Below are 27250 nucleotides of genomic sequence, written 5' to 3' on the forward strand. Positions count from 1 at the left end.
CTAAGATCCAATCGCTTTCTATCAAATTTAAATGTTATTATCAATACCAATAATTAAAATCTAAAATTTATAACACTCAGTGAAAGCTGAATAGTAAATAATTGGGATTTCTTTTAATTTTTTTCGAACTTAAACCATTAGGTACATGCAATAAAAAAGTCTCCACGCTTTTAAACATGACCTTTCGCCTTGTAAATATCAATGCAAAACATAACACCAGTATAACAATATAGATCCTATGATCGAAGCTTGAAGCACGTACCCAACTAAGCTACGACTAAATATTTGCACTGGACTAGGCACGTTTTAGTTACACGCTAACAGCAATTTATTTACTCAATCTATAAGTATTGCTTTATAAGATTTGTCACGAAATCCTTCTATAATACCGTGTATTGTCTCTTATAGATTTTATTGAGATTAAACGATGCTAGACGCTGAAAAAAAACAAAATATAATACAGTCTACATCACACTAAAATTTAAAATCGAACCAGTATTTTTTGAATTAAATCGTAACAAAATCGAACACTTTTATATTTTGTCTCTATTATATTACCTTACATAACTATATCGCAAAAGTAAACCGATCCGACATATAAAGTGTAGTCACATACATCTCTGTAAAAGCACACCTCTACGAGCTAACCATCCGTACCCGCGGCCGCGCTTTACATCGATCGATACACACGCATCGTTAAATATTAACCAGCCAACGTTCACCACGTGCAACTGTATGACCTTCCACTGAATATTACTGACGTTAAATAAATAAAAACATCGAAGCGACTCCACTTCTCGCTTCTCAGAAACGTCTTTACAACATTTTATACTGATAGAAAGTGTTATTGAATAATAAATTGTCACGTTCAAGATGTTTCGAAGAAGTGAAAAACTCACTTCGTTGCCAATGTCAATACTTATAAGAAAACTAGTGGTCCGCCCCGGCTTCGCCCGTGGTACCTACATATGTTTAAACTATCCTGTCTCTCAAGTTGGATCGAACTGCACATGGTGTGCGAATTTTATTATAATCGGTTAAGTGGTTTAGGAGTCCATTGAGGACAAACATTGTGACACGAGATTTATATAAATTAAGATTTTCTACGCTTTTATAAAATACAATTTGTTGAAAATTGCAAAATTGTATCACGACAATTTAAAGGTTACATAACCATAATCACGCGAATAAAAGTGTCAAAGTAATAATTTTAGTTTCGATTATTACGTAATCATATTAATGAGAGGTATTAATTTTAGTTGTACTAACTATCTAATCATACTAATCAAAAGTACTTAATAGCTTTCATTTCAGTTACAATAAAAGTACATGCGAGAAATTAATGTGCTACAATGAACAAAACTAGAACCAGCAATGCAACTAAAATTGGCCTAAAGTTGTAACAGAAACAAGGACTCAGCGTGTTTGTTCTAGAATGTTTTCGAAACGCTACAAATTGCTTCCCTTGTTTATAGCTATCGTGTTTACATGTTGTAGTTATTTATACAGGCTCGCTATTAAACGTACAGAATTAAAGATATCTTTGAACGAAATAATGATGATGTTATAATGAGAGTATCATCGTACATTCTAGATACAAAATGTTTAAGCAAGTGTTTTAAAAATTAGCTTTTTTAATTTTTTCTAGTAAAATTTCAAGGTCGCGTCATGGACAAAGGCGACGATTTTGGTATCTTTGAATCTTGCCAAAGAAGTTTCACTTCTGACACGTGTGCTCGGCTCACGCTCTTTTTTTAAAAAAGGCAGTTCAACGAAAACGGATTTAAAATTTTAATATAACCAAATTCAAAGAACTTGGATCGACTAATACCTATCTGATCAAAGCCTTCGTGTATTTATAAAGAAACTAGTAAGTATAAAGAAAATATAAGGAACTAGTTGAGGCAATTAGATTTTACCTTTATTAAACTGTTAATAAAGAGATTTGTTAACCAGTTAACTTTGTTCAAATGAAATAGTTAACCGTATGTTTTTTATTTAGTTCGAAAGAAGCAGTATTTTGTCTAATTTATAAAATACTTTTTGAAGTGAAACTTTAGGCGCGTTGAGAGTAAAATAATTTGGAAAATCCAAAAGTGCACGCCTCATAATTTTTTTTTTAATAAATATTTATTAATTATTATTTTTGTTTATTTAATAACAATTAAACCACATCGAATCAGACCCTGAAAAATGAAAGGGTTCTATTCCTGAGCATACTCAAGCGTAAGAGAAAAAAAAAGACTCGATTAGTAAAGTATTTCGGTCGCTATCGTGTTAACAAGAAAAAGGATCCGCACATACAGACACACGGACGTCCAAGACAGAACTTTTTTAAACTGTTTTTTAACTAGTTTAAATAACAAAAATGACATCAAAAATATCATGAACGTTAAAAATAGTGTTTTTTCTTAATATGTGAGTGTATGTATTATCTTACAAGTGCAATGTATGATACATAAAGACATTTTAAGTTTGAAAAATCAGATGTTTTGCGCGAAGTGACAGTAGTACCCACCTCAACGCTTCGCTTATGAGGCGTGCAATTTCAATGTCACGTCATCGTAATACCGTCACGTCATGAAGTAAGGCGTCAATTTTGGTATCTTTGAATCTTGCCAAAGAAGTTTCACTTCTGACACGTGTGTTCAACACACGCTCTTTTTTTTTCTTAATAATACTTACGGATAATATTTTACTCACGGACATGACGATACAATCATGTTTACATTGTCGATATAAACAGATCTCATCAAAATATTTCCTCCTCTTACGATCGTCAGGATCCAAGGGCCCATATCTTGGAGTACTTCGGAATATGCCGATTAAATTCTAAAAAAAAATCAATTTAACAAAAGAGAACTGTTTATTTTAAATATATAATATGCCAGTATGAATACGTGGCTCAAATGATAAACCCTCTTATTCGCATTAATTATAAATACAGAATTTTTATCGTTTAATAGGCATAATTATATTCCAAAATTTGAACGTAACTCTCCACACCAATGTTTTCTAATCTGTTTAACGCTAACATTTCGAAGCGTGTTTCTGTTTAAGCGTTAAAAATTCCGTAAGGTGTGAGCGCGTAACGCACGTCAGAATGAATTCCAATTGGCCATACTCGTAATAATTGTTGTGGTCGCTCGAGAATAGCCTGTCTGGCTAGACAATGAAGCGTGTTACTAATTATGATTTGAAAGGACTTGTTACCGCGTTTGCCACACAATGGATATTAAGCGATTTCATACATCGCCTTTGTGAAAAGTTAAGTAGCTTTCAGCTAAAGAAATGAAGTTTTAAATGGTTAATTTGTGTGTGTATGGATTTGGATTTATAAAATTAGTATAACAAAATTTTAAAAACCCTAAGGTGTAATAAACTGGGACTGCTTGGTTTTACGATGACACGTCAATGCCTGTAATGCTGGCGACCAATTAATAATTTAACAATATGTTATTTACGCATTTTAAAAGATAATCATTACAAAAGAATATGATAAAATAAATAAATCAAAAAGCTCACATTTCGCAAAATATATCTCGCAACAGTTTTAATTTGAAACATCGCCACTGTAATCAATGAGAATGCAACCCAAATAATGGCCGATATCTGTTGCTGTACATCGTTTAAAAGTCGCACCTCGTTGATTTTGTTCATAATAAGTATCTGAAATATTAATGACTTATTTAAAACATACTTTTGAAGCGTAAACATGAATTTCAGATTACGTAAAAACAGATGAAAAGCATTGCTAATGAACATTTCAATATGAATATGATCATAATTATATTTTCAATGTTTTCAATGAAAATTGTAAATGAAAAAAAACTATTAAAAAAAAGGAAATATTTGCGGCACAATCGTATCTTAAACATTTCATATTTCCGTATTAAAAAAGCTCATCAGAGTTATAATTCTACACAAATAGTATGCGTGGTTCTATAAAATTACGACTGAAGCAAAGCCTTAGAAGTAATATCACATAAAAGTTTTTATATTTGTACTGTATCTCAGAAGTAAACTACATATTATTGTGAAGAGAAAATACGTTTAAACCATGTGCATTTTTCTAGGAAGCTTTAAATGAAAAGCCTTAAAGCATAATTTAAATGCAAATAATTTAACTAAACCAGCCCTGCGGTCTCTTTGTGAAACAAGACTTCGTATGGCATTTTAATTGCTCACACAATACACACATTTAGGTTTTTAACTTTTTTTTTTTAACTGGTTTCTTTATTCTTTAAGTACAAATTTCCCATACTTTAGTTCCGAATATATGATTGACAAAACTAATCCAACTCTGTTTTTGATTATTATGTGCTTTAGAAAAATTTTAAAGAATAGAAAAATTCGATCCCGTGCGAGATTCGAACCCGCCTCGTCTTGCGCCTCACCGGAGCGAGCGGACCTCTCGGCCACCCGTGATCCCGCCAGAGCAATCGACGTACCTACTTGGTAAGTTAATTTTTTTTTTACTTTAGAATAAGTTCATTTCAAATCAACTTCAATTTCCCGTAAGTAAACCGTAATTTACTGCGGGTTAAAGTAGCCAATATTCACCGGTATAATATAATCCGCTTATTCCTCTTTCATGTTAAAAGTAATCAGATGCAAAATTTCAATATGAAAATATCAAAGGATTTATTTAAAAAATAGCCTTCATCATCCGGCCGATTCGTTGAAACTGGAAAATACGTTTCCAGTGAAACTGTAAATGATCTAAAAGGTCAAACGCGTTGAAAACGGCACGTGTAAAAATCATTTGAATACTTACAAAAAATACAATCGGTAACAGCATCCATACGCTCCGCCAGTATATAGTTGGCTTGAAACCCAACCAAAACTGAATGTCAGATGAGAACTTTTTAACTCCGTACACCCACATGACGATAAGCACCTTGAAACCTCCTAAATAGAAGGAGGAAAGCTTGTGTCCAATTATCAATCCTTTTAATTTGCTAGTTGGTATCTGAAAAGCAATTGTCACAATTTAGAATCGATGGACGTCTACTAATATGTCCGTTATACTCTAAAATCAATCCATCCGTCATCTTATTAGAAGTAGACTAATTTTTGTCCACCGGGAATCTAATTCAGGGCCCTTAGGTTCTACGCCTATACTTTAATGACATTTTTAATACTTGGAAAAATCTTTTATCTGGAATACTTAGGGCGTTTGTCCACTACAAGGAATTTTACGGTCCGGCATTCCGATTTTTTACGGTCCGGTGTGGCACGCCGCATTAATCTATATACTAGCTTGTGCACTATACGTAATTTTACTGTCCGACATTTTACTTTTCCCTATTCCGGATGGTTTTTTGAGTTTACGAGTCGCTGTAGGTATAATTGTTTTCGAGTGCCCACTTGCTTGGATTTTACTCTTTTTATTGCATATACCAATTGAAAGCAAGCTCTTGTTTTACTTTCTTTTAGCTGGCAATGAGATTTGAGAAGTCGGTATTGTTATTTTATATACATTGACCAAGCATTGACCTATAATTATTATCTAAGTAAGTGTTGGTAAGTTAAAGTTCAAGTGGGAATAGATTTAGCTCCTCGTCACCGATTAAAATAAATAAGTGAAACACGCATTTTAAATCTCTTACGGAACTTTACTTTTTATTATAACAAAGTAATATAATATTTCACCTTCTATATTTTTACTCGTTTCTTGTAAAATGCGAAAACAATCATTTGTGATAGCATTATACCGCCATACTTCCTTGAACTGTACCGCACTGATCCGAGTAAAGACGGACAGGTGCACAAGCAATTCATCGGTTTTTTCATGCCACACCGGACCGTAAAAAATCGGAATGCCGGACAGTAAAATTCCTTGTAGTGCACAAGCGCCCTAAGTCTATGAAAAAAATCTTTATTTTTTAATATGACAGTAACAAAAGGAAAAGTGCGCTCTTTTCTGCACACGCATGTGTAAAAACTGAATTAAAAACCACAATAACATTTTCGTTGTTCCCTGAAAACCAACACTTGATTGTTACACGTGCACACATTTCATTTCAACAATATTCCATTTGAAATAAAACCAATTATACAGATTCAAGGTTTCAAAACAACGGGCATTTAGTTCACGTGTAAAAGATTATACAATATACAGTGCTTTGTTACTAGCAATTAGTTTTACAAACATGACAAGCAAAAAGCTTTTAATTCCCATACAGATTAACAGCATTCATCAACATTGAATCTAAGCTGAAACACGTTTCAACTTTTATACACTAGGATACGTTTGCGGCGAAATTATAGTCTTACATGTTCTTAGATGATCGCTAATATACATAATATAATATTGATTGGTGAAATTGGATATTTTTCTTAAGAATCGTAAGCATATGATAATAACATATTACAGGTTTATTGTTATCTACCAGATTTCCACACCAAAAGCCTGTAAATGTAACTAAAACACTACATGTAGCTAATTTGTGGTTAAAAAAGTTTATTATAGAAATTAATGATTTATATTGTACAGTCACGAGCAATAATATATGCCTAGGGGGCGATGTGCAAAAATATCTGTCACTAGAACAAATTCAATAATATCTGTCTGCCCGTATACAGCAAAAATATCTGACATTAGTAAGCAGCATTATAAAGTGGCATCAAAATTATATGACGAAAATGTAGAGCAAATAATTATGACAACCTCTCGAAGCATAAATATGTGACGTAACCTAGGAGGCAATAATATCTGACACAATTTTATATTTCTGTATTGTAAAATATAATTGATTCCTCACAAAAAGCATAAATATGTGACACTAGCTTTCCGCCCGCGGCTTCGCCTGCGTTTTCACAGAAATACCGCATAGTTCCCGTTCACGGCATAAATATGTGACATCAACTAGGTGGCAATAATATCTGACACAATTTCATATTTCTGTATTTTGCATCGATTCCTCACAAAAAGCATAAATATGTGACCTCAACTAGGAAGCAATAATATCTGACACAATTTCATATTTCTGTATTTTGCATCGATTCCTCACAAAAAGCATAAATATGTGACCTCAACTAGGAAGCAATAATATCTGACACAATTTCATATTTCTGTATTTTTCATCGATTCCTCACACAAAGCATAAATATGTGACCTCAACTAGGAAGCAATAATATCTGACACAATTTCATATTTCTGTATTTTTCATCGATTCCTCACACAAAGCATAAATATGTGACCTCAACTAGGAAGCAATAATATCTGACACAATTTCATATTTCTGTATTTTTCATCGATTCCTCACACAAAGCATAAATATGTGACACCAACTAGGTGGCAATAATATCTGACACAATTTCATATTTCTGTATTTTGCATCGATTCCTCACGAAAAGCATAAATATGTGACATCAACTAGGAAGCAATAATATCTGACACAATTTCATATTTCTGTATTTTGCTTCGATTCCTCACACAAAGCATAAATATGTGACACCAACTAGGTGTCAATAATATCTGACACAATTTTATATTTCTGTATTTTGCGTTGATTCCACACAAAAAGCATAAACATGTGACATCAACTAGGAAGCAATAATATCTGAAACAATTTTATTTTCAATTTAATATTGAATTAATATAGTTCAATATTATAATATTAAATTAATATAAAGTTCAGTGTAACCTTCGTGTATTATTTAGAAATTGTTTTGTTATATTTGACGTTAGCGACGTTTGACACGATTGCTCCGTTATTCATTTTCATTTACCTATAATATTGCTATTATTTTATTGAGTATCGAAAATTATGGCAAGTTATCATATTATCGTAATTTCATTTAAATCCATACTAATATTATAAATGCGAAAGTAACTCTGTCTGTCTGTCTGTTACTCAATCACGCCTAAACTACTGAACCAATTTGCATGAAATTTGGTATGGAGATATTTTGATACCCGAGAAAGGACATAGGCTACCTTTTATTGCGAAATATGTACCACGGGCGAAGCCGGGGCGGACCACTAGTAAAAAATATTTACAAAATATAACTAATGTGTCTTTTGTTCATATTCTTACCCCAGCAAAATACAAAACACTAATTAAATAAAAAAACGTTTGGCCTTTTTAATATCCTATCCTATCTTATCCTACTAGTCCTACTATAATCCTACTTCCTATCCTACTAATTTAGTATTATAAATGCGAAAGTATGTGTATGTGTGTGTTTGTTACTCTTTCACGCAAATACTACTGAACCGATTACAATAAAATTTAGAAGACATGTAAAGGGTAACTTGGGTTAACACATAGGATAGGTTTTATCCCAAAATTCCCACGGGAACAGGAACTATGCTGTATTTCTGTGAAAACGCAGGCGAAGCCGCGGGCGGAAAGCTAGTGTCACATATTTATGCTGTATAAGAGGAATCAATTATATTTTACAATACCGAAATATAAAATTGTGTCAGATATTATTGCCTCCTAGGTTACGTCACATATTTATGCTTCGAGAGGTTGTCACAATTATTTGCTCTACATTTTCGTCATATAATTTTGATGCCACTTTATAATGCTGCTTACTAATGTCAGATATTTTTGCTGTATACGGGCAGACAGATATTATTGAACCCGTTCTTATGACAGATATTTTTGCTAATCTGCAAATGGTAATATATTTATGCTTCTGACTGTACATATTTTCGTTTTGTCTACTACCAACAAGGACAGACTTATATATTCTACAATATATTCACGATTATGATATAAGTGATCTAATATTCTAATTTCATCGCTACAAACAAATATTACACTTGATTTATTGAAGTGAAACTTCTTTATCGGGGTTGGAAAAAAATTTAGTGTAACATTTTTTCGTTACGCGTGACATTTTTCTGTTACGCGCCATCTTGTTCTTATCCCTACCACGCGTGTTTCGAAGTATTTCTGTAAAGTTGCATATAGTAAATTATTTTTTGAAAAATAAGGTCATAAAGAAGTTTCACTTCTTACGTGTGTACACTCGTACACGCACACATTTTTTTTAATGGAATTCTGTTCAATTTGCCAGGTATAAAACCATCAATTTATTCCTTGTCAGTTCAACTAGATAATGATCCGCCTACAGTTTCCAGTTAACTTGTAGTGTAGTTAATTCGTGTAATGGTCTTGAAACTTTTGTTCCTTGCACCACTTCTACCTTACAAGTTACAACTTCCACAGAACACGAGTTAGTGGTTAAAGTTGCTTTTAAGTACCTTTAGTTTGTTAAATGTATTTATTTAATTAATTAACACAAGTATGAAACTAGAAAATTATCTGAAAGCTAGATCAAATGCTTACATGTATTTTATTTCACAGGCAAGTTTTGAAACCAGATTACATAAGTCACACTTTTGTGATAATTGTTTTTAATTGCAATAATTACTTTTTCATACAGAAGGTAGTTGTTGAATTTGAAATACATAGTTAAACAACATTAAAATTTGTAACTTGAATGTGATGCTTAAATTTAATTTTCTTCCATTGGCACAACAAACATACCAAATAGTTATGCTAGAAATCTTTATCTTATATATAAAAATGAATCGCAAAATGTGTTGGTAAGCGCATAACTCGAGAACGGCTGAACCGATTTCGATAAGTCTTTTTTTATTATATTCCTTGAAGTACGAGGATGGTTCTTATGTAGAAAAAACGTAAATATTATGTACCACGGGCGAAGCCGGGGCGGACCGCTAGTAATATATAAAACTCAAAGGTGACTGATATAGTGATCTATCAACGCACAGCCCAAACCACTGGACGTATCGGGCTGAAATTTGGCATGCAGGTAGATGTTAGTAAGTAGGCATCCGCTAATGAAGGATTTCCCGAAATTCTTGCGGGAACGGGGAAAACGGGGATGCACGTACAAAGTTTTTTTTTATTTTTTATTGTTGATAGGGAAGCGCTTGACCACAATCTCGCCTGATGTTAAGCTAAGATGTGGTCTAAGATGGAACGCGCTTCCCTAAAGGTACCTGTTCACTCTTCGCTTGAAGACCCCCATATTGTACTCGTCGGGGAACACACATTCAGGAAGCATGTTCCAGTCCTTCGCGGTTCGGATAAAAAAATGTGGAATCGAACCGCTTAGTCCGGGTACATGGAACGTCCACCATATGGCGATGCCTAGAATCTGTGCGCCTCGACGATCGATGGAAGAACGGGGATGGCGGAAGCTAGTCAATTATTAAAACTTATATTAAAACGAAATGCTAACCGAATCTCCATCTTCAAAATTATTAATTTAACATTTCCTGTTAACACGCTCTACGAAAACCTACTCGATATCATGTTCTCCATTCTAGTGAATTAATTAATGAAATTATTTTGTCTATAAATATAATATTATATTTAATAACTTTTACTTTAATATGACTATTATTGAAAATAGTGATAATTTCATGTGTAGGAAATGAAAACTATTATGAAGGAAAAATTTGTATATATTATTATTATAATATTTTTTGTAAATCTTCTTTCTATACGCAATGTTAAAAACACGCTTAAAAATAAACACAATCGAAAAATAAACATAATCAAAATTATTGCTAACAAATAATAGCTCGTTTGTAAATAAACTTTGCAAAATATAAACACTCGATACCATATATATGCCAAAAAGTTTTAAATTTAATACCGAAAATACGGCAAATACATCAAACGTTTTCCCGCGGGCACGTCTGTGTATTGAAGATATTTGCAATTCGCTTCAATGTGCAATGAGAATCTAGAACGCTATCGATTTAACTGTCCCCAACCACATCCTTTGTTTACATCTTTACACATTGAAATCATTTATAGAGTAAGAGCTAGCGCGCACGAGCAACTTTGTCTCCGCAACTATTTTGTCTCTCCCATCAATTTGTATGGGGAGTTGCGTCGCTACGTGCGCGCACTTTCATACTAGCCCATAGGTGGGAGAGACAAAATAGTTGCGGAGACAAAAAAGTTGCGGAGACAAAGTTGCTCGTGCGCGCTCGCTCTAATAGCCAATAGGGTTTATTAAACAATAGACGAGACGATTATAGACGATAGACGGCGTTTTACAAAAAACATTAAAATAATTCCAGCAATATTTAAATTAGGGGATCATACACTTGACACTGTTACATGCATACGTGATTTAGGTGTTTTCCTAGATACTTAACTAACATTAGATAATCACATAGACTACATTATAAAAAAAGCTTACCGTATGTTGGGGTTTATCAACCGTATAACAAAAAAATTCAGCCATAAAGAAACTTTCATTTATCTATTTCAAAGTCTAGTAAGATCGCAACTTGAGTATATTTCGCCCATATGGAATCCGTTCTATGACATTTACAATAGTAAAATAGAAATGGTTTCAAAAAAAATTCCTACGGTCTCTTAACTTCCGTCTACATTCCCCTCGTTGTTCTTATGAGAGTCTGTTAGTCAGGTACAATATGATGGCCCTGTCTGATAGGCGCCCATTAAGTGACGCACTTACTCTCAGAAAAATTTGCTTGGGTGAAATCGATTCTCCATATCTACTTGAATCATTGTACTTTCGGGCCCCAACAAGACCTTGTCGTTCCAAAAATCTTTTTCACGTTGGGCACACTAGAACTAATGCCGGTCAACGAGCGCCACTCCATAGAATGTGTAATTTGCATAACTCTCTACTTAATGACACTGATATGTTTTCATGCTCTCAAATTAGTTTTAAGAATAATTTAAAGAAGTTGTTTATTTAATTTTATCTAATTAATAGCAGTTGTTATGATAACTGCTTGCTGTATTTTCTGATTTGTTTTGTTATTTATGTATTTAATATGTACACAGTGAGACGTTGAGGGTGCAATTTAGATTTAAATACCTAATGTTCCGATAATGCTATGCTATCATTTTTGTAATTGTACCTGTGTATTCTCCAAATAAATAAATAAATAAATAGAGATAGGACTCTCATTGTTCCTTCTAATACCTACCCGTAGGAACAATGAAACGACGACAATCACTGCCGGAGGCCCGTATGATATGTCTATGCCTACCTAGGCTAGGTACGTCTATTCTTTTCATATCCATGGTCGCTTACCATATGGTAACCACTAACCAGTCTCTCTGATATCCGCTCATAAATAAAGATGTCAGTAATAAACTTGTAATATTAAGGTGACGGAGAGTTACGCCCCCGTGATCCCGAGGTCCCGGGTAGATCCCAATCCTTTCCTCTAGAACAAACTGCCTAGAAAGGCAATATGCCTTTCTAGGCAGTTTTCCATGATCAATGACGAAGAACATTTTCCTCACCCTCCCCCTTTCTTACATTGTTAGTTCTCATCTTGGTTTAAGACATTCCAATGTCAGATTCAGACTTATAAACAGGTATCATGCCACTTCATCAAAACAAAAGAAAAAAACACGTGTGGCACTCGGGGACTGCCGCGGTAAAGCTATTGCATAGCATGCCTTCAATCCACACCTCCGAGCCCGTCGGAGTGAGGAGCGTGAGGTTTTTTCGTTGCGGAATTTCTCGATTCGGTCCCCGCGCTCAAGGCCCTTGATAGAAGCTATGCAATAGCTTAAAAAGACGATTGCAAATTCCACCCACTAAGGGGATGTTTCATCTCAATACCCAACTTAATCAGAACGCTGCATAAATATTCACACAGCATTTCAGAACTGCGGAATATTCATTCAATTTCAAAGATTTCTCTTTGGGCATTACGGTTAATACATCATTGAATGGTTCCCAAGTTTGCGATCGATATATTTAAACTGCATTTGAATTCAGCAGAAGCGATACCTAAATTCTACACGTGTATCTAATGTGATATATAATATCATGTATGCGAAACAATAATTAAGCCTCTTACCGGTGAGTATAGAAGCAGGATTATGTTAGTAACATCAGGGGCTTTCAAATTGTATTTGATTAAAGTTTAAATTATGTTATGTAATTAAATGGAATGAATGAAATACTTAAAATAAAAAAAATACTTAAAATTTACATTATTATAATATATTACATGTTAAAAAAAGCTTCAGATATTAGGAAAATAATATAATCAATGAGGGTAGCCAAACGTTATTACATCCGAGCTCTCCAATAACTGTATCCTGTATGTATAACAAGATCAAATACAAATATTAAAATGTACAATTTCCAGTCTATCGTAACATGTCCTTGAAAATATTCCAATGCCATTTACGAGGCACGTGTATCCAGAATTTGACGACAAAGGGCAGAATTGATTGGACCTCCGATGTCTGAGATATCGGATGCCAATTTATGCATCCTCAGAAATTCGAGAGCATTATTGCCTCGCATACAATGTTCAATGTCACTGCCATATTCATCGCAAGTTCACAGAATATTAGATATTATGTTAACAAAGTACACGTTATTAACAGTAATATAAAATGTAAATGTTTTCAATTTTCAATAACGTTTCCCTTTCCAGGAACAAGTCAAGTACGATTGAACATCGTTAAATTATTTATTGGATAGATTATACTTCTGAGTAAGAGCAATATGGCTCTTTCATAAGAATTTCATTCAAGAAGCGCCACAATCGTGAATTGTTTATACGAAATGAAAATGCAGACATTTTCTGCAAACGTCGTTACAATTTTACATGTCGCTTCAATAAAATATGAGACGTAGGCGATTGGAAACTTGTCTCGAATCTTTGAAAAATATTGAGTTATTATATCGCGTATTCCTAGAAAATGTCTGCTTTTCCCTCATATATGTTCATTGTGTATTTACATGAATATTTTCTGAGCTTTTATGCATTGACCAAACCTTTAAGGGGAACATTATCGACGCTGTGAAAACATCTATATTCTTAGAAATGCGAACGAATGAAACATGCATCTGAGGCTTTACTGGAAACATTTTAGTTTATTCTTGTAGAAAAGGATTTGCGGGACAGAAGATAAGGCATAATGTCAATGTGTAAAATAAACTATGGATAATTTTATGTTTCATGATAGGTGAACACTTAAGTTTATTTAGGTCCTTTTAAGTTGGTTCAAGCGTCATAAATAACACATATTAATAAACCGCAATATAATCATATTATACAAATCTATCTAGCTCCTCTACAAGAAACATACAAATAAAACATCAAAAAATCCAAGCAACTTTATACCCATGTAAGCGGCGTATATTGCGAACAAAGACATAAACAAGAGTGGTAAATATATGAGCAGTTTTAGCTTTATATGTATTCAAGGTTACAATGTCGGCTCGTACCTCGTACAAGTAGAATTTTCGATCTCAACACTGAGGCCCATGCAATGAATTTTTCGTAGCAACTGAATTGTTTATAACACTCGAATCGTTAAAGGAAGCCTTCGCGTATGTTAATGTGGAACGACACCAAAACATTTATTTACATACAATTTGGTGGAAAAAGTAATTGTGATCACAATTTCAAGATACGTAGATTTGTAATTTATTTTATAGAAAATGTTTTACATCCGAAAATTTTCTTGGATATGAAAGTTATTGTTATTCTAAACTGGTTTGGTTTAAATGATCTTTACGGATAATAAAACCTTTTTAAAAAATAATATTGAATTTATAGCACCCATTAATGAATTACTTATTAAATATAACAACAAAATTTACACCGTTTTAATCATCTGTAAATAAAACTCAAAACAAAACTAAAAAATGTAACACTAAAAATTCAGGGTGTGAATAAAATCGCATGTGTCAGTCGACAATAATATCATGTTCTTTGAAAGGCGGTTTCACATGGGCCGATTTTTCAATGCTTGGATAAAACTTATCCGTCCAATAAAATATTACACGATAATATTAAAATGTCACGTAAACTGTCAAATACGGGCAATTAGAATAACGTTTTTAAAATAGTAGTTTTATACATTATTCGACGAATAGGTAAGTTTTATCCAAGCATTGAAAAATCGGCCCATATTCCATTGAAATGTTACATTTTTTAGGCTTAATCTTGCGTTTTTTAGAGGACGCAATTTTATTTTTTGGATGTGTAGGGGGGGTCAGTGTGAAGCTAAAACCAAGTTTGTGGGGTCGCCACCCTTGTCCCACGGCCGCCATCTTGAAAATAGTGGTTGAAATGGTTTTTACGATATAATATCACTTAAACTATTTATCTGATAAAAAAACATTGTTGGCATTATTTGTTGCAAATTAAATTCTCTACCAGTAACTTTTTGTCGTAGAACTATAAATAAAAAAGTTATAAGCGAAAATGTTCAGAAATTAGAGCTATTGATATTTTTCGAAAATTTATTTTTTATCATCTTACGAAGAAATTATATCAGACCATTTTTGTAGATTGTTTTTCGAGGAACAACTTTTATTTACAACATTTTTTAATTACGTCAATAGCTAAGGTTTTACAGCGCTCTGAAGTGAGTACTTAATCTTTATATATCGATGTATAATCTCAAATACATTTCAGGCCTACATTTCAAACGCAGCCCATTGTGAAGAGGGCCCATAACGTGGTGTTAGAAAATTTTTTATATTTCCAAATCAACATGTACAAGAAATCGCGGCGCAGGCATATGCGCCAGAAATATGTAACCGTTTATCGTCTATCGGTTTTGTATTACTGGTCGTAAATCCGTGTCGCTACTGACGACGTTAAATGAGAAAGTTTTAAAGATTCTAGAACCTTCATGAATACGTACCACGGTCAAAGGCAGCGAGAAAGTGAAACCGAAGAAGCACAATATTCCAATTATGTATATGTACTTCACTGAACGAAACTCGTTGTGTAGCAATTTCGATATTGTCAGCGTCATCATCGCCTGAAAAATACTAAATGTAAGGGCCGGCGCAGATATGACACTTTTGAATATTATCTCAATGATGACATTGTCGATAATAGTTTGACAATAAAAAATGCACTGCGCTGCGCTCCACCATATCTGCGCCGGCCCTAAGTGTGCTGAGTTCTTAATGAATATGGTTTTGTGTATATTGTATATGATATTATGTTAAGAGGCTTATGATGTTGTAAATATTATGTACAACATCATAAGTTATATAAAAATGCGCACAATATAATGAGATTTTATTCAGGTCCCATAAAAATACTCAACCATGAAATCCATGAGATGTTATAATTAATATTATAGTTGATTATTTTTTTTACCTTATACAATATACATTTTATGATAATCCAATATTTATAAATAATAATAAATTCATATTTAAAATACCTAGAACATAAGACTAATTATTAGATTGATTCCGTAGAACTACCGTTTATGTAAGTTTATTTCAGATTTGAAAAATTGTTGCATTTACCTCCACACGTGTGGCTGGTCCTCTTTGTATCACTTTGAAATAATATTTAGTAGTGACAAGGGAACAACCATGAGTGGGTGATAAATCAACGAATGACGAAGACTTCAAAGGACTATATGATGAAAACTCAAGAAACTTCAATACAAGAAACAATAACTCATTTTTCTTCTTACTATCGGTCTAGTAATTAAAATAATATATTTTTATTTGTCTTAAGGCTTATACATGCGCTAATAACCTTGAGCATACTTGACGGATCTCAAACCTCTCCCGCTGCACCTTCTTTTTTCCTCGCATTTTGTATTTAAAAAGATACTAATCAGTGAAACAAAATATCCTCGTCAGGGACTGTTGTGTAACTGATAATTTATTAAACATAAAATTTTCAGAGCTCTAAGTCAGCAGGTTACGAAGTTTATAGAGTATTTGCGGAAAAATCGATGACCACGGCACATTTTTTTTCTAGAAATCTATTAACTTTGGAAAAAAGTCCTCGCGAGCAATTAAAGATCAAAGACCATCCTATTTTATATATTTTTTTCGGTATTGTGCTTTATGTTGTACCAGACTTTATAGAGGTTGAACATAGTCGAAATTGCCGGGTAACGCCTTAACTTCCTTAGTCCGAAAGTAAATCAGTTACTAAACAAGGGGGGGGACTACCTAGAACCTTATATTTTGTAGGACAAATAAATGGTACTGTTATTTCATTGACAATGACAATTGTTAATGGACCAATATTTGGTACTGTTATTCATTGTTTATTGTTTAATCTAAGAATAAATGTGTATTTTTGTCTATTTCGTTTTAAGATTGAATGCTTATAAGAGATACATGGAGAGATAGAAAATTACTAGAGATATCGGCTACTTTTCTCGCGAATGAATCCATCATGAAATCCATGAGATGTTATAATTAATATTTTAGTTGATTATTTTTGTACCTTATACAATATGCATTTTATGATAATCCAATATTTATAACAAGTTTATATTTAAAATACCTAGCACATAAGACTAATTATTAGATTGATTCCGTAGAACTACCGTTTATGTAAGTTTATTTCAGATTTAAAAAATTGAAGCATTTAGTACCCCGCGTGTGGATGGTCCACTTTAAGTCGCTTATACTTTGATATTATATATTTAGTATAAGCGACGGTGGAACAGCCATAAGTGGGCGAAAAAGCAACGAATGACGAAGACTTCAAAGGACTATATGATGAAAACTCAAGAAACTTCAATACAAGAAACAATAACTCATTATTCTTCTTGCTATCGGTCTAGAAATTAAAATGATATATTTTTATTTGTCTTTACTTCCTTAGTCCGAAAGTAAATTGAAATAAATACACGAAATTATTATTTTACATAATCTTATAGTACTGTAACCCTAGCACATTGTTCATCAGTTATCACTAACAGGGGGCCTAGGTAAAAACCCCTTATATTTTGTAGGACAAATATTTTTTCACGTAATTTATATAATAATCTCCATAAATAAGTTAAAAAGGAAAATTCGCTTAGTAGTAAAATTTTTAAATTCGTCAAATGAAAAGTTTAATTTACCGTTGCTTTCCCTATACTAAGCTTATATAAATTATTAAGCTATCAATTACCAACATTACTGTAAGGAAAAAAAGACGGGTTGCACTCCGGGAGTGCCGGCAGAAGTGAAAACTTGATTATTAACGTTCAGCTTGTTTGATATTTTGGAATGGTATCCGTCTTACGCATGGAATATAAGGGCTAAAAAAAAGACGGGTTGCACTCCGGGAGTGCCGGCAGAAGTGAAAACTTGATTATTAACGTTCAGCATGTTTGAATTTTTTGGAATGGTATCCGTCTTACGCATGGAATATAAGGGCTAAAAAAAAGACGGGTTGCACTCCAGGAGTGCCGGCAGAAGTGAAAACTTGATTATTAACGTTCAGCTTGTTTGATATTTTGGAATGGTATCCGTCTTACGCATGGAATATAAGGGCTAAAAAAAAGACGGGTTGCACTCCGGGAGTGCCGGCAGAAGTGAAAACTTGATTATTAACGTTCAGCATGTTTGATATTTTGAAATTGTATCCGTCTTACGCATGGAATATAAGGGCTAAAAAAAAGACGGGTTGCACTCCGGGAGTGCCGGCAGAAGTGAAAACTTGATTATTAACATTCAGCATGTTTGATATTTTGGAATGGTATCCTTCTTACGCATGGAATATAAGGGCTAAAAAAAAAAAAAAACATCCGTCTTACGCTTTTTCGATCAGGCTACGTGTCCTGACGCGAGTTTAAGATTTTATACCCAACGCCGCTAAAGAAGTTTTCACTTCAAAAAGTTGGGCGACTAGTCAAAAAGACAGCTTATAAGTAATAACTGATGAAAAGTGTACCAGGGAGGTTTATGGTGTTGTAGATAATATTATGTACAACATCATAAGATTGAAAAAAATTCGCACTATAATGATATTTTTTCAGGTCCCATAAAAATACTCAACCATGAAATCCATGAGATGTTATAATTATTAATATTATAGTTGATTATTTTTTACCTTATACAATATACATTTTATGATAATCCAATATTTATAACAAATTCATATTTAAAATACCTAGAACATAAGACTAATCATTAGATTGATTCCGTAGAACTACCGTTTATGTAAGTTTATTTCAGATTTGAAAAATTGAAGCATTTACTTCCCCACGTGTGGCTGGTCCACTTTGAGTCGCTTATACTTTGATATTATATTTAGTATAAGCGACGGTGGAACAACCATAAGTGGGCGAAAAAGCAACGAATGACGAAGACTTCGAAGGACTAGATGACGAAAACTCAAGCAGCTTCAAAACAAGGAACATCAACTCATTTTTCTCCTTGCTATCGGTCTAGTAATTTAAGTGATTTATTTTTATTTCTCTTTACTTCCTTAGTCCGAAAGTAAATTGAAATAAATACACGAAATTATTTACATAATCTTATAGTACTGTAACCCTGGCACATTGTTCATCAGTTATCACCAACAGGGGGCCTAGGTAAAAACCCCTTATATTTTGTAGGACAAATATTTTTTCACGTAATTTAGATAATTATCTCCATAAATAAGTTAAAAAGAAAAATTCGCTTAGTAGTAAAATTTTTAAATTCGGCAAATGAAAAGTTTAATTTATCGTTGCTTTCCCTATACTAAGCTTATATAAATTATTAAGCTACCAATTACCAACATTACTGTAAGGAAAAAAAGACGGGTTGCACTCCGGGAGTGCCGGCAGAAGTGAAAACTTGATTATTAACGTTCAGCATGTTTGATATTTTGGAATGGTATCCGTCTTACGCATGGAATATAAGGGCTAAAAAAAACGGGTTGCACTCCGGGAGTGCCGGCAGAAGTGAAAACTTGATTATTAACGTTCAGCATGTTTGATATTTTGGAATGGTATCCGTCTTACGCATGGAATATAAGAGCTAAAAAAAAAAGACGGGTTGCACTCCGGGAGTGCCGGCAGAAGTGAAAACTTGATTATTAACGTTCAGCATGTTTGATATTTTGGAATGGTATCCTTCTTACGCATGGAATATAAGGGCTAAAAAAAATCCTTCTTACGCTTTTTCGATCAGGCCACGTGTCCTGACGCGAGTTTAAGATTTTATACCCAACGCCGCTAAAGAAGTTTTCACTTAAAAAAGTTGGGCGTCTAGTCAAAAAGACAGCTTATTAGTAATAACTGATGAAAAATGTACCAGGGAGGTTTATGGTATTGTAGATAATATTATGTACAACATCATAAGATTGAAAAAAATTCGCACTATAATGATATTTTTTCAGGTCCCATAAAAATACTCAACCATGAAATCCATGAGATGTTATAATTATTAATATTATAGTTGATTATTTTTTTACCTTATACAATATACATTTTATGATAATCCAATATTTATAACAAATTCATATTTAAAATACCTAGAACATAAGACTAATCATTAGATTGATTCCGTAGAACTACCGTTTATGTAAGTTTATTTCAGATTTGAAAAATTGAAGCATTTACTTCCCCACGTGTGGCTGGTCCACTTTGAGTCGCTTATACTTTGATATTATATTTAGTATAAGCGACGGTGGAACAACCATAAGTGGGCGAAAAAGCAACGAATGACGAAGACTTCGAAGGACTAGATGACGAAAACTCAAGCAGCTTCAAAACAAGGAACATCAACTCATTTTTCTCCTTGCTATCGGTCTAGTAATTTAAGTGATTTATTTTTATTTCTCTTTACTTCCTTAGTCCGAAAGTAAATTGAAATAAATACACGAAATTATTTACATAATCTTATAGTACTGTAACCCTGGCACATTGTTCATCAGTTATCACCAACAGGGGGCCTAGGTAAAAACCCCTTATATTTTGTAGGACAAATATTTTTTCACGTAATTTAGATAATTATCTCCATAAATAAGTTAAAAAGAAAAATTCGCTTAGTAGTAAAATTTTTAAATTCGGCAAATGAAAAGTTTAATTTATCGTTGCTTTCCCTATACTAAGCTTATATAAATTATTAAGCTACCAATTACCAACATTACTGTAAGGAAAAAAAGACGGGTTGCACTCCGGGAGTGCCGGCAGAAGTGAAAACTTGATTATTAACGTTCAGCATGTTTGATATTTTGGAATGGTATCCGTCTTACGCATGGAATATAAGGGCTAAAAAAAAAAACGGGTTGCACTCCGGGAGTGCCGGCAGAAGTGAAAACTTGATTATTAACGTTCAGCATGTTTGATATTTTGGAATGGTATCCGTCTTACGCATGGAATATAAGAGCTAAAAAAAAAAGACGGGTTGCACTCCGGGAGTGCCGGCAGAAGTGAAAACTTGATTATTAACGTTCAGCATGTTTGATATTTTGGAATGGTATCCTTCTTACGCATGGAATATAAGGGCTAAAAAAAATCCTTCTTACGCTTTTTCGATCAGGCCACGTGTCCTGACGCGAGTTTAAGATTTTATACCCAACGCCGCTAAAGAAGTTTTCACTTAAAAAAGTTGGGCGTCTAGTCAAAAAGATAGCTTATTAGTAATAACTGATGAAAAGTGTACCAGGGAGGTTTATGGTGTTGTAGATAATATTATGTACAACATCATAAGATTGAAAGAAATTCGCACTATAATGATATTTTTTCAGGTCCCATAAAAATACTCAACCATGAGATGTTATAATTATTAATATTATAGTTGATTATTTTTTTACCTTATACAATATACATTTTATGATAATCCAATATTTATAACAAATTCATATTTAAAATACCTAGAACATAAGACTAATCATTAGATTGATTCCGTAGAACTACCGTTTATGTAAGTTTATTTCAGATTTGAAAAATTGAATCATTTACTTCCCCACGTGTGGCTGGTCCACTTTGAGTCGCTTATACTTTGATATTATATTTAGTATAAGCGACGGTGGAACAACCATAAGTGGGCGAAAAAGCAACGAATGACGAAGACTTCGAAGGACTAGATGACGAAAACTCAAGCAGCTTCAAAACAAGGAACATCAACTCATTTTTCTCCTTGCTATCGGTCTAGTAATTTAAGTGATTTATTTTTATTTCTCTTTACTTCCTTAGTCCGAAAGTAAATTGAAATAAATACACGAAATTATTTACATAATCTTATAGTACTGTAACCCTGGCACATTGTTCATCAGTTATCACCAACAGGGGGCCTAGGTAAAAACCCCTTATATTTTGTAGGACAAATATTTTTTCACGTAATTTAGATAATTATCTCCATAAATAAGTTAAAAAGAAAAATTCGCTTAGTAGTAAAATTTTTAAATTCGGCAAATGAAAAGTTTAATTTATCGTTGCTTTCCCTATACTAAGCTTATATAAATTATTAAGCTACCAATTACCAACATTACTGTAAGGAAAAAAAGACGGGTTGCACTCCGGGAGTGCCGACAGAAGTGAAAACTTGATTATTAACGTTCAGCATGTTTGATATTTTGGAATGGTATCCGTCTTACGCATGGAATATAAGGGCTAAAAAAAAAAACGGGTTGCACTCCGGGAGTGCCGGCAGAAGTGAAAACTTGATTATTAACGTTCAGCATGTTTGATATTTTGGAATGGTATCCGTCTTACGCATGGAATATAAGAGCTAAAAAAAAAGACGGGTTGCACTCCGGGAGTGCCGGCAGAAGTGAAAACTTGATTATTAACGTTCAGCATGTTTGATATTTTGGAATGGTATCCTTCTTACGCATGGAATATAAGGGCTAAAAAAAATCCTTCTTACGCTTTTTCGATCAGGCCACGTGTCCTGACGCGAGTTTAAGATTTTATACCCAACGCCGCTAAAGAAGTTTTCACTTAAAAAAGTTGGGCGTCTAGTCAAAAAGACAGCTTATTAGTAATAACTGATGAAAAGTGTACCAGGGAGGTTTATGGTGTTGTAGATAATATTATGTACAACATCATAAGATTGAAAAAAATTCGCACTATAATGATATTTTTTCAGGTCCCATAAAAATACTCAACCATGAAATCCATGAGATGTTATAATTATTAATATTATAGTTGATTATTTTTTTACCTTATACAATATACATTTTATGATAATCCAATATTTATAACAAATTCATATTTAAAATACCTAGAACATAAGACTAATCATTAGATTGATTCCGTAGATCTACCATTTATGTAAGTTTATTTCAGATTTGAAAACTTGAAGCATTTACTTCCCCACGTGTGGCTGGTCCACTTTGAGTCGCTTATACTTTGATATTATATTTAGTATAAGCGAAGGTGGAACAGCCATAAGTGGGCGAAAAAGCAACGAATGACAAAGACTTCGAAGGACTAGATGACGAAAACTCAAGCAGCTTCAAAACAAGAAACAATAACTCATTTTTCTTCTTACTATTGGTCTAGTAATTAAAATGATATATTTTTATTTGTCTTTACTTCCTTAGTCCGAAAGTAAATCAGTTACTACTAACAGGGGGGACTACCTAGAACCTTATATTTTGTAGGACAAATATATGATACTGTTATTCATTGACAATGACAATTATTCATGGATCAATATTTGGTACTGTTATTCATTGTTTAATCTAAGAATAAATGTGTATTTTTGTCTATTTCGTTTTAAGATTGAATGCTTATAAGAGATACATGGAGAGATAGAAAATTACTGGAGATATCGGCTACTTTTCTCGCGAATGAATCCATCATGAAATCCATGAGATGTTATAATTAATATTTTAGTTAATTATTTTTGTACCTTATACAATATGCATTTTATGATAATCCAATATTTATAACAAGTTTATATTTAAAATACCTAGCACATAAGACTAATTATTAGATTGATTCCGTAGAACTACCGTTTATGTAAGTTTATTTCAGATTTGAAAAATTGAAGCATTTAGTACCCCGCGTGTGGATGGTCCACTTTAAGCCGCTTATACTTTGATATTATATATTTAGTATAAGCGACGGTGGAACAGCCATAAGTGGGCGAAAAAGCAACGAATGACGAAGACTACGAAGGACTAGATGACGAAAACTCAAGCAGCTTCAAAACAAGAAACATCAACTCATTTTTCTCCTTGCTATCGGTCTAGTAATTTAAGTGATTTATTTTTATTTCTCTTTACTTCCTTAGTAAATTGAAATAAATACACGAAATTATTAACAAAATCTAATATTACTGTAACCCTGGCACATTGTTACTACTAACAGGGGGGACTACATAGAACATTTTATTTTGTGGGACAAATATTGTATCACGTTATTTAGATAATTATCTCGATAATTATAACAATAAATTCGGTTAGTTACAAATTTTTACAATTTGTCAAATCAAAATATTTTATCCTTGATATCCCTATTAAGCTACCATGTACCAAAATTACTATAAGGAAAAATTTTGGGCGTTTATTTAAAAGGAAGCTACTCACAAAAAATCGGCATATTAGTAATAACTGATGAACAGTGTACCAGGGATTTTTGATATTTACTATAATATTATGCTTGTATATAATATTGCATGTACTAATTTATTATGAACATATAGTAATTCTTTGAGCAACAAATATCAATATGTAATGTGCAAGTCTATTCCGAATTTACTCACCAACCCGGGTACCAACGCTACAGTCAAGTTCATATACACGTAGAAAATGTATATCTTATGCATGTGCATAAATTCCACACTGAGCGGTATCATCACAAATAATAAGTAATGCGGGGTGACTGTGATTTGGACCTCGATGCAGCTTGAAAGCGCTAGATACAGCGCCCTTACGATTAGCGATCTAGCGAACGCGATCGCTGTAGCGACGATGGCGAATATCACGACCGTCGTGTCGATCATTGTGAACGGAGACATAGTGCCGAAGTCGTAGACTCCAATTAGTCCAACGCTGAACATTTCATTCGGCCGGTTCATAGACGACGGCTGAAAAGTTAATGCATACGTTGTATAAATTATAATAATATATATATATATAGTAACTGTCGTTCTTGTTGTTTATAGACGGAAGAAGCGATTCCGAATTGGTCGAATGTTAAATAGTATGATTATTCTTAAATATTGTAAAAATTTCAATTTTACCATCTCGTTTATAGAAATAACTTCACTTTTTGTATAAATTATCTTAATTTTTATGGCGTTAAAGTATTTCACTAAAAAAGTGTCAGCAAATTTTCTATACTCCCGGTATTGACTCCAAAATAAGAAGAAAATACACATTTCAAGAAGAAAAGTTTGGAAGCAGTCGAGATTTGAGCATCATCACTAGCTCATGATATCCCTGATGGCTTGTTTCGGTTTTTGACATAATTATTATTTTTTCATACACCATTATAATAATTTGTCAACCGAAAGTAGCTATTGAGAATATACTTATAACAGAAGATGTGCTGTTGGGAATATCAATACATAATATTTGATAAGCTTTTCCAATTTTTTTACGTGTCATTTTGATATTTAGTTTTGAAATGCTTTGTAAATGAGAAATGTTTAAAGAAAAGTAGCAAATCCCGCCTCGTGATCGAACTTTTTATTTTCTTTAAAAATTTCTCAAGTATCATATTTTTATGTATGCACTCTTTTTCTAGGAAATTTGCAATTAAATTTTATAATATTACTAGCTTTCCGCCCGCGGCTTCACCCGCGTTTTCAAAGAAAAAGGGATTTCCGGGATAAAACCTATCCTATCTTTCAAGTTGGATCGAACTGCACATGGTGTGCGAATTTTATTATAATCGGTTAAGTGGTTTAGGAGTCCATTGATAACAAACATTGTGACACGAGATTTATATAATACTAGCGGTCCGCCCCGGCTTCGCCCGTGGTACATGTTTACGTTTTCTCTACATAAGAACCATCCTCGTACTTCAAGGAATATAATAAAAAAAGAATTATCGAAATCGGTTCAGCCGTTCTCGAGTTATGCGCTTACCAACACATTTTGCGATTCATTTATATATATATACTAGCGGTCCGCCCCGGCTTCGCCCGTGGTACATAATATTTACGTTTTCTCTACATAAAAACCATCCTCGTACTTCAAGGAATATAATAAAAAAAGAATGATCGAAATCGGTTCAGCCGTTCTCGAGTTATGCGCTTACCAACACATTTTGCGATTCATTTTTATATATAAGAAGATTATATTAAGATGTTTAGATATACTATGTTGGTCACGTATTATAATATTTTTTGTGTTTGTAATGCTTTAATAGATTCAATTTACAAAAGACGCTTCATTTATTACTGTTATTTTTAGGGCCGGCGCCCACTGCCGGCACGGCGTGGCATGGCAGGGCAGAGGATTTTATTACTAATGAAGTTATTTTGAATCTTATTTCAATCAGTTTAGAATTCAAGTTACTTTATTTCGATGCCACGATGCCGCGACGTATCGCAGGATGCTGCAGCATGACGCGGCACGCCGCAGGATGCGGCGGCATGACGTGTCTTGCTTTGGGGTCGAGGAATTATGATTGCTAGCTAGTTGAAATAAGGTTGAAACTTATGCAGCATTAGTGGGGCTTTTAGCAGGATGCCACGGCATGCCGCGGGATGCCATTGCACGCCGCGGGATGCTCTGCCGTGCCATGCCGTGCCGTGCCGGCAGTGGGCGCCGGCCCTTAAGCTTCAAATATCTTCTATATTGCGTTTCATTTGTTTATCTTTAATTATAACTTGTTTGTAAACATCGTATTATGCACATGAAGATATAATTAACTTTTATTCGAATACTCTAGCAATACCTAGCTTACTTAATCACTTTTATAACTGCCAGTTAGTTAACCCATTTCTTAATTAGTGCATTCGTTATATAAATGAATATTCCTCAGTATAACACAAGATTTTTGCCCCATTTTAGAGAAACGAAAACATAAAATTAACCTATATAAAAGCCTCGGTTACTTTGTGTCAAGGGTTGATACGATTTAACATCTATGAAAAACTACTATTCAAACTGTATAATTATTTTGAAATTTGAGGTAAAGTTGGGCTGATTCTGAATAATATTGTATAACGTTTTGTATTAAATAATTGTTTCTTAAATAAGCGAGATTAGCACATATTTAATTCAAAAATCTTCGGACCACCAATAACAAACCAGTTTCAAACAGAATAACAATAATTTTTATTCGAAAAATTATTAAAATCAAATATGGTATCGTTCCTTAAACATAATCGTATCATACGTAGTATATTATTATTAGTCTGTGGTATCACATTCATAATTATCATAATCGCGATTATAGTTACATTTACAATAATATTAAAATCTACAATATCAAAAAAACGGTAATATGTTAGTTTGATAACCTCATATAAAATTGCATATAATTATTATATTAGCGATAATGCAACCTCTACATTTTTTAATATCGCGAGAAAAGTTCCCGATATCTCCCACAATTTTCTATCTCTCCAT

The 27250-nt window shown here is 33.2% G+C and overlaps 1 protein-coding gene across 1 annotated transcript in view; it reads right to left on the minus strand.

The window, feature by feature from the left end:
* Positions 1-27250, minus strand: part of LOC149491114 (uncharacterized) — a 52095-nt gene that overhangs the window by 1226 nt on the left and 23619 nt on the right. The window contains exons 6-10 of the mRNA XM_089700142.1: positions 24430-24753; positions 15672-15791; positions 4778-4972; positions 3526-3669; positions 2704-2832 (exon numbers count right to left, since the gene is read on the minus strand). Coding sequence (XP_089556268.1) covers positions 2704-2832; positions 3526-3669; positions 4778-4972; positions 15672-15791; positions 24430-24753 — 912 coding nt within the window. The remainder of the gene's footprint in view (positions 1-2703; positions 2833-3525; positions 3670-4777; positions 4973-15671; positions 15792-24429; positions 24754-27250) is intronic.

The sequence above is a fragment of the Colias philodice genome, chromosome 1 (genome assembly GCF_061535455.1).
Source record: "Colias philodice isolate Cphi_HAF_F1 chromosome 1, ilColPhil1 Martin Lab GWU primary, whole genome shotgun sequence".
NCBI classification, from domain to species: domain Eukaryota; kingdom Metazoa; phylum Arthropoda; class Insecta; order Lepidoptera; family Pieridae; genus Colias; species Colias philodice.